We start from the raw sequence: 9,557 nt of genomic DNA, 5'->3' as shown, positions 1-9,557 counted from the left end.
GAGAGAGAGAGAGAGAGAGAGAGAGAGAGAGAGAGAGAGAGAGAGAGAGAGAGAAAACGAAAAGCGCTTTCGTCTTGTTCTACGAAGGATATAGGCGATATAAGCTCAGAATTTGTCATATAAACCTCTTTGTCTCTCCTAGATTGTCGATTCGTGCTAATTTTTAGTCGCGATACCGCGATTAAGTACGTTATATATTGTCACAAAGTATCTCTCGTAAGTGAAAAAGGTTGGGGAAGATCTGTCTCGCATATTGTATAGAATGGGTAAGATCTGCATGCACATACTTGAGCGTAATCTAATACAGATTGATTTGTAAATCGTAGCGCATGGACTTGGGAGAATGCCCCCAGATTCACGACTTGGCCCTACGGGCTGATTACGAGGCTGCTCAAAAGAAGAAAGATCATTTTTACGATATTGATGTGAGTAGTAGTGTATCACAAATAAAATCATGTATAAAATATATTCGTTAACATTTTTTTCTAACAATCAAATTCAACAATAGAGTAATATTATAGGTAATATATATATATACACAGGATGTTCCAGAATTGCCGTACAATCTCTCGCAGGCAGGTAGAAGGAGTAAAACTGAGTCGAAAAGTCCTGAACCATTTTTTTCTATTATTTATAATAAAGGAGTAATTATTGAGTAAATCAGGCCGACCTTTAGCCAGGCGCACGTCACTGAGCCACGCACCTGGTGTGTGTGAGCACTCACTGACGTACGCCTGGCTAAAGGTCTGCGCTGATTGGCCTGATTTACTCAATAATTACTCCTTTATTGTAAATAATAGAAAAAAATAGTTCAGGACTTTTTGACTCAGTTTTACTCCTACTTGCCTACGAGAGATTGTACGGCAATTCTGGAACACCCTGTACATATAGATAATATTATAGCTTCTATACAATATGATTTGTGACGATTGAAAGAGATATTATTTATTCTATTAGTTACGCGTCTACTGTTGAATTTTTAGGCTATGGAACATCTCCAAAATTTCATCGCCGATTGCGATCGTCGTACCGAGCAGGCCAAGCAGAGACTGGCAGAGACGCAGGAGGAGTTGAGCGCAGAAGTAGCAGCAAAAGCGAACAATGTCCACGTGCTCGCCGAGGAGATTGGTAAGAAACTAGCCAAAGCTGAACAACTTGGTGAGGAAGGCTTCGTGGAAGAGTCAATGAAATTAATGGGCGAGATCGACGAGCTACGTAAGAAAAAAAATGAAGCAGAGCAAGAATATAGAAACAGCATGCCAGCATCGAGTTACCAGCAACAGAAACTAAGAGTGTGTGAAGTGTGCAGCGCGTATCTTGGTATACACGACAATGACAGGCGACTGGCTGATCACTTTGGCGGTAAACTGCATTTGGGCTTTATCAAGATCCGTGAAAAGCTCACCGAGCTTCAGAAAACCGTCGATGAAAGACGCAAAGAAAAGCGCGAATCTATACTCGACAGAAGACGGGACAGAGATAGGGAAGATCGCGACAGAGATCGTGACAGAGACAGAAGATTGGGCAGAGATCGCGACCGTGATCGCGATCGAGATCGTGATCGCGATCGGGAACGTAGAGATAAAGATAGGAGAAAGTCACGGTCTCGTAGTCGCAGTCGTGGAAAAAGGTTTATAAATTTTCTACCTCTTTAAATTATGATTTCAAAAAATATATTATTTTACAGTTTTTAAATCCAAGCGAATTAAAACGTTATAACTAACAAATGAGAGAATTATTTGTTAATATATTTATTGCAAACGTAATAATCTCTTGTTGCTTTATAATTACAGGTTTGATGTATTCTGTTTCAGATCGAAACGTTCTCGAAGTAGCAGTCACAGCCGTCGATCTCGTTCTCGTCGCAGTGGGTCCAATGATCGTAAGAGATAAGAAATGAGTTATATATAATGATTATGCTCAATCAATTTTTTGGTCTCTTACATGTGCGCTTCATGCAATGTATAACACTGAATTGTGCGTACAAAACAGCGTTGGAATATCTGTAGCAAAGTATGATGCTCTGTGTAATGTAAAATTGATACTTGTCGTTTAATTAATGTTGACATGAAAATCTTTTATGCAGAATCAATGATTAAAATATGTTTTGGTTTCAAATAGATATTGATACATGCATCACACACACACGCACACACACACATATACATATGTGTTTGATAATTGCCGTCTAACCGCTCGTAGGTACACAGCACGTCAGGAATTCGAAGAGTAGGCGCGGGATCGGAGAGCAAGCGGGGCGGTTGCTCACCAACAAGCGCCGTACGAATCGTACGGCCCGCTTGCCCTCCGATCCCCGCGCCTACTTTTCGAATTCCTGACGCGCTGTGTACATAGAAGGAATTATTCTAAGACGAAGAGTTCTATACCACTTTGCAAGATTCGCAATAATTAACGAAATATTAATTAATCAAGATCCGCTAATCAGCATCCAGCGTAAGGACAGCCCAGTCTGTCGCGCCGTAGCAACGGAATGAGAGGGACTAATAGAATCAGTGATGAAAGATTTGACCGGCCAGCACCAAGAGCACCAAGGTGGTGGGAGCCACTGAGAACACGCACACGGATGGCGGTTCTCGCTTGTGTGCGTCTCCCAGTGGCTCCCACTCTTGGTGCTGGCCGGTCAAATCTTTCATCACTGAATAGAATAACATGTGCATACATAAACAGCATATAGGCTGCGTTCGGGAAGCGCGCTATCCGCGCTATTGTATTCCGTCGCTACGGCGCGACAGACTGGACTGTCCTTAGGCCTGTTCTACAATACTGTCGTAAGTTGTAAGTCGTAAAAAATTGACCAATCACAGACCAATTACAAAAGAATAATTAATTGCGATTGGTCAATGTCTTACGACTTACGGCTTATGACTGTATTGTAGAACAGGCCTTAGCCTAATATTACATTTGTCGTACGACAAAGATTTTAAGTATGTTGATTGGTTATCAGATAGAGTTTTATAAAGAACTCTATTTAATACTAAATAGACTCTATGTAATACTAGCCTTACGCTGGATGCACGTTGATTAGCGGATCTTATTAATTAATATTTCGTTAATTATTGCGAATCTTGCAAAGTGATATAAAACTTTTCGTCTTAGAGTAACCTCTTCTATCTATCTACGAGCGGTTAGACGGCAATTATGGGACACTCTCTCTCTCTTTCTCTGTGTGTATGTGTGTGTGTGTGTGTACATACAATATGTATATATATATACACACATATATATACATATCTTAATTTTTTAAATATTTTTTATTTCTGTAAATATATAAGAATAGCTTAAAAATTAAAAAAAATTCGTATAGTTGTTAAATGTTTATCATTACTTGAGCATACATAATAATGCTAATATAAATAATAAATTCCGCGTTATATTATTATTTATATTTACCATACTACATGCAGTAAATTAAATGTCTATCGCAGAACTATAAGTTTTAAATTCAAGAAATATAATATAACATCTATATACATATATTTTATATTATTATAAATTTGTTTTATATCGTCACAAGAATATATTATAATTAATTGGTTTTTCTTTGTCCATAAAAGTCAAAACATCATATATAATTTCAGCATTCATTTTTAATAGAGATTCTTTAATGCTTTTTTTTCACTTATTTTCAATGTTTTTTCTATTATTGTTTCGACAGTAAAATGATGCGTATATTGAATCTATTATATCATAAACGGCAAAAAATCGTAAATATGGGTGATCGAAAGATATTAAGAATGAATAAATTTCAGTGAAATAGTCGAAATGAGTCGTAATCTAAAATATTAATACTTCATTACGAGGGCAGTACTTTAGAGATAACATTTTATCCTTGTCGTTAACACTCGAAATACATTATATATATATGTTTAAAGTTTTTAGAAGCATATGTGTGTCTGACGGCGAGCGGCATAGAAAAGAATTTGTCTTCAAAATCCAGTTTCTATATAACGACTCAATAAAAACCCTAACAATAATCCGTAGAAAAAAGAATTGCGAAAAGTATCTCCTCAACTAGGACTTGAAACTTCAAGAAATCGTTTTAGAAATATACTTCTGAAGCTCTCGGCTCCCCTTTCATTGTCTTTGTGTAAGAATGTCAGATACAAGAAATTGCACACTAAAAGTTTCTTGCAAATTATTGCTTTAGGTTTAGTTTTTTTTTAATAAAAAGTTAATATTATGATTCTTAGAGGAACAAAACATGCCGCAAACTCAATTATAGTGGAAATACAAAAATGTGTGAAATATAGAGAAATTAAATGTGAAAGTTCAGCGTAGTACTCTTTGTTTTGTTATAGTTTAATTTTCACACTGACAAGAAATAATATCCGCTACTTCAGGAATTATTGCATACTTCTGTGACGTATCAGATATATCACAAGATTTTTGTTGCATATTTTATAAGTTTCATAATTACAAAATAATATTTTTTAGAGAAAACTAAAAAAATAAAGTCGTAGCAAGAAACTTTTAATATGTAATTTCTCGCTTCTCATGTGCAAAAAAACTCGAAAATTTAGAGATTTTAAATGCAAAAGATTTCTCTTAAATCAGCAGCTTGAGAATCATAGCTTGTAGATCGTACACGGTACGTATTCCAGAGAGATAGGACGATCTCGTCTCCACATTGTATAGTGTCATAAATTTTGTAATCTTACAGAACTTTTACACAATATACACTTTAGTAAACATACATAAAAAGAGAGCAGCTTCTGACGACCTCGATTTTGATATACATTATCAAGGCCATGGCTTTGAGTGACACTCAAAAGATTTTAGATGATGCTTACTGCTTGTTAAAAAGTTACTAACAAAAATGATATATCAATAAAATAAAATTTGTCATACATAGAACATAATTGAAAAGTCGCAAACCCAGTAGAACAGTACAATCATAGGTCTCACTTTGCTCTATAAGAAATTCCACAAACGGTCGAAATCGTGAGTTATATGAATGAACTTATGAAAATGTATGTTGATTTAGAGAAGTGTCTTGAAATCGAAGTTATTTGATCTACTGTCTAACACAGACTAAGCCGTACACGTCAGTTACTGACGAAATAAAAACAAAGATTGTATGTTGATATAATATGTTAAGTTTAAAGTTATTTGTGTCGACTTTGTATAGCTTCCTGCTTTCACGCAAAACTAGATCCACCCTACTTTTCTCTCTGCTTACGGAGCAAAGCGAGGTCTATAATTGTTCTTTTCCATATGCGTTTTTGACTTTCCACGCGAAGTGAGTGTCAACCCACACCTCCTCTGCTTAGGGAGAAAGCGAAATCTATGATTGTACTGTTCCACATAGATTTGCGACTTTTCAATTACGTTCTATGTATGATAAATTTTATTTTAGTGAATCATTTTTTGTGAATAACTTTTTAATGAACAGTGAGCATTATTTAAAACCTTTTAAAGGTCAATCAGAACCATGACCTTGATACCATGTCAAAATCAAGGTCATCAGAAACTGCTCTCTTTTTATGTATAAATAGCTACAATTTATGTCACAGTTCTAAATATTACTTGAATAGATTAATGAAAATTATTTAGCTCAAAGAGCAGCTATTGATACCTTTGTTACGTTATTTCATTATTTGTTCCTTCGTCATTTGATGCTCGTTTATTTCTAGTCGTCATTATCATCAATATGAACTGCTTCTCTTGCTACTTCAGGAATCAGAGGCAACAAAGGTGGTAAAGACGATGAGATATTCTCACCCTCAGATGATTCGCAATGTTTTGGCGATTTTGGAGATTTATCTTCTAATTGCGCTGGACACTCAAAGTGTACACAATGAAATACCTAAAAGTAATTTTTGTTCAGTAGACATACGTTTATATATGAAACAGAAATAAAGGATGAAGAATTCATAAGTAAGGACCTCATTTGCAGTATTGTGTGTTCCTACTATACGTATAAAAACAACTGGACGGCCTGGACTAAAGCGTATTGTCTGCCATGATCGACAAGGTTCTCTGGATTTATCGACGACTAATTTCCAGTTTTCTCTGTTGCCCGATACTTGTATGTAGTACGAGTATGAACGATTATCGCAATCCCAAAGTAATAGTCTACATAATAGTCAAATTCAACAGGAGCATAATCATGTTATGTTAGATTGAGACGTAATTATATCAAGTATTTGAGAAATCATACCGCATAGAATCTATCATGTACGGTTGGCCCAACTGAATCAGAATATTTCCTGAGCCTAGTTGATGGCAAGTGTATCCGCTGTCCCAATCATAATTGGTAATATCTCCATTCAATAAAGTGTGACGGAACCTTTATAGAAATTTAATTTGTTTCTATTTATGATGTAACTCTTAATGTAATTATTTTTGTTTTAATTCTTATAAAAGTTGATATAAATTACAAATATAAAAAAATTTCACGATGATTCTCTCTCTCTCTCTCTCTCTCCCCCCTCTCTCTTTTCTCTCTCTCCTCTCCTCTCCTCCTCTCCTCTCTCTCTGTGCGTGCGTGTATTAAACATGATTTTAAAGTGAATACGCGTACACATAACAACTTACCTACTGACACCTTCAATAACAGCTGCACTTTTTTCTGCAAGAGCAACATTTTGTGTAGGTACTATAATGCCTTTGCATAATTTCACTGTATGATTTGTGTAGTATGCTTCAAAACTAACAACATGGAAAACCTAAAAAATAAAGTAACAATTTTTAATAAATATTGAGATAATCGAGATTATAGAGATGCGAGTGAAAATGATACAATAAAACAAAAGAAAAATAAAATACAAATAGATTTTACACAAGTAAGAAAAAATATCTTGTTATCCATTAATAGGAAGAACTTGCCTTATTTACTGTATTATTTGTTCCTACAATACGAATATACATAATTACTTTTGGTTCAAAGTATAAATATTGCCAACTGCGACAATAATAGTCTGTATGATCGATAAGTCTGACCCAGTGATCTTGATTTATGGATCCCTTTAATAAAATGCAATAACAAGTATTCACAATTGTGTTTAAGATATTAAAAATACTTACCACATTTGCTGTCGTGCAAATATTCTTACCTCTATATAATATGAATAAGATCGGTCATCTAAATCCCATAGTAACATTTTTATGTGATTTATAATATATTCCTTTTTTAATTTGATTAAAATTCCAGTGTCGTTTTTGTCGCTTATAGTATGTCTTGTATAGCCACGTTCCAAGTCATAATTCTTAACGTCCCCATTAAGTAAAAAATTGCGCATTTCTCCCTGCAATACTTGCGCTCCAAGCTTTAGACAAGCAACGTTTTCATCAACAAGTAAACAGCCACGATGAGGAAGTTCGTGATTTTTTTTTAGCTTTTGTTCATATAATACATCCAAAAGAACACTATCTAACAATAATCCACTGTCTCGAACATCCTTTAGAATTTGCATATCCGGAATAAGAACTAATCGAATCTGTGCTGTAAAATTAAAAAATAAATTTATGTATGCAATTTTTTCAAATTATTTTCAAAAATTGATCATTGATTCAATAAATTTAAACAATATATCTTATTTGTATTTCTTGTTCAAATTACATGCGACGAATTCGATTGAATGTACTAGTGCGCACTGAGTGCGTCTTTCAATGTGTAGTAGAATATTTCAGTGTTAGTATTTTACTACACACTGAAAGAGGATGCACTCAGTGCGCACTAGTGCATCCAATCGAATTCGTTGATAGAAAATTCATTGGTCACTGTTTAGAAGTGCGCTTAATCACCTAAAACTTCTTTTGGATTGACCCTAGAGTTAGCTGTGACCCATGACCATACAGCTAAAAAGATCTCGAATTCTGGTGCATAGAAAGAATCTCTAGATAGCAATTGAATTAAAGCTTCAGGACTCATTTGCTTGAAAGTTTTACTTTGGATGACTTCAGGTGCATGCTTGTCCATATATTCAAGACAAACCTAATCATAAATTGTACACTAAATACACAATAAATAATGGTACATAAATTATAATATAATTAAGAAAGTAAAGTCAGATGTTATGATGTACTAACCTTCTTCAAAACTTCCAAATTATATAACAATGCAATATCTAAAATTGAACATATATTCTCTGTACTTAATATTTCTCTCAAATAACCTGATATAGCAGCCTCAAGGTCAACAAATCCATACAAATGTGCCAATGCCAGTATTTGTATTATTGTCTGTAAATAAATTTAGATATAAATTAGAACAATCATATATAATTTATATGTACATCTCTTAATGTTAAAAACAATACCCCTTCATTTTCCTGAGCAAGAGACATGCGACCTTTATATATATATTCAAGCAAGTTGCTGAATGCCTTTATTGAAGTAGTTTCCAATTCTATAGTATTTTCTATAGATTCTTTCATACCTCCATATAAAAGAGCGTGGAAATACTGGCTACGTGAGGCAAGAATAATTCTATGACATGGAAATTTTACACCTCGTACTATTAATGTTAAATCCGAATATTTTTCTGAAAGATATAGAGCTCCAAAATCTGCAGCAGCCTTGTGAATGTGATCTATTTCGCCAGATGACGAATTCAACAGACTGTTTGAGCTCATCTTTTATTAATCTTGTTTGTCGCACTTGTAATAAAATATACTTGCACCGAACGTCTTGATTACAGTCGCAAGTCTTAGCTATCAAGATAAATGTCACTTATGAAAGCAATTCGTCATTGTAGCCTTTTTCTACAAACATAAAAGCTTCAGAAATATAACTTTATCAATTGTTTTTTGTTAGTATAAATACACATGCACACATCGAGTACTCTTATATATTTGTTATCTTAAGAGTAATAAAATATTATTTGTTACGCGATGTTGTAATGATTTAATGGATGTAGAAAGTACACAATACAGACATCAAGCACAAAATATATTTACAATAATCTTGATTGCGTAGAAATGACAAGCATGACGAGAAACTAGAGTATGCTAAAATACTGCACGAACACGATATATCGATTCTCCAACTTAATAAAAAAAACGTAAACTTTTATATTTTCCTATTTATTTTACAAAACTTGAAAGTGAGAACTTCCGACAATTTTTCACAATCATTTGTGTCACCAGCTGTCTATTTTATCAAATTTTTTTCCAAAAGCCGAGTTACAAACTACATTCGATATGCAACAACTGACAACAACCAGCGTCATTAGGGCGGCGTCCCACTCATGGCATGGTGCAGCGTGCAGCGTTGCCACTGAACTATAATATGGAACGCGCCTTTCATTGTTCGAGCTGTCCGCGATAGAGGGCATTATAACTAGAATCTCTGTCTTTGTCTCGTCGTCGCTGATTGGTTGAATTTATACGAGTACAGTCTAAGACAAAAGAACAATGAAAAGTAAAGAATGACTGCGTTCAGCAGAAATCACATATATGTAATACCAGAGAGAAACCTGAGAGCGGCCATCCTATTGTAATTTTTTACGACGGTTTCAGCCGCTGGTTTTAGCCGTATTTTCACAAAAGTGGAACTCAAAGGCCGTTCTCTATAAAACTCAAGTCGCAGGTCTC

The 9,557-nt window shown here is 34.6% G+C and overlaps 2 protein-coding genes across 5 annotated transcripts in view; one reads left to right on the top strand and one right to left on the bottom strand.

Moving 5' to 3' along the window:
* The window catches only part of LOC109862616 (putative RNA-binding protein Luc7-like 1), a 9,420-nt gene extending 7,507 nt beyond the window's left edge, over positions 1-1,913 (top strand). The window contains exons 3-5 of the mRNA XM_020442698.1: positions 327-425; positions 984-1,630; positions 1,815-1,913. Coding sequence (XP_020298287.1) covers positions 327-425; positions 984-1,630; positions 1,815-1,893 — 825 coding nt within the window. The 3' untranslated portion in view covers positions 1,894-1,913. The remainder of the gene's footprint in view (positions 1-326; positions 426-983; positions 1,631-1,814) is intronic.
* Positions 1-9,237, bottom strand: part of LOC109862615 (BTB/POZ domain-containing protein 9-like) — a 9,705-nt gene extending 468 nt beyond the window's left edge. The window contains exons 1-10 of one of the 4 annotated variants that reach the window (XR_002251174.1): positions 8,283-9,231; positions 8,053-8,205; positions 7,768-7,957; positions 7,077-7,465; positions 6,850-6,987; positions 6,559-6,689; positions 6,182-6,310; positions 5,907-6,096; positions 5,597-5,827; positions 1,918-2,003 (exon numbers count right to left, since the gene is read on the bottom strand). Coding sequence is in view for 2 of the 4 variants with exons in the window: in XM_020442697.1 (XP_020298286.1) it covers positions 5,651-5,827; positions 5,907-6,096; positions 6,182-6,310; positions 6,559-6,689; positions 6,850-6,987; positions 7,077-7,465; positions 7,768-7,957; positions 8,053-8,205; positions 8,283-8,597 (1,812 nt within the window). In the remaining 2 variants the exon portion in view is untranslated. Of the gene's footprint in view, positions 1-1,917; positions 2,004-3,650; positions 5,828-5,906; positions 6,097-6,181; positions 6,311-6,558; positions 6,690-6,849; positions 6,988-7,076; positions 7,466-7,767; positions 7,958-8,052; positions 8,206-8,282 lie in introns of those variants that run through there. The other 3 variants (XM_020442697.1, XM_020442696.1, XR_002251175.1) reach the window with 3 other exon arrangements.
* Positions 9,238-9,557: the final 320 nt, after the last annotated feature.

The sequence above is a fragment of the Pseudomyrmex gracilis genome, unplaced genomic scaffold (genome assembly GCF_002006095.1).
Source record: "Pseudomyrmex gracilis isolate BER0280 unplaced genomic scaffold, ASM200609v1 scaffold_2078, whole genome shotgun sequence".
NCBI lineage: Eukaryota > Metazoa > Arthropoda > Insecta > Hymenoptera > Formicidae > Pseudomyrmex > Pseudomyrmex gracilis.
Note: the sequence above shows the minus strand (reverse complement) of the source record. Positions and strands in the feature narration are given on the sequence as shown.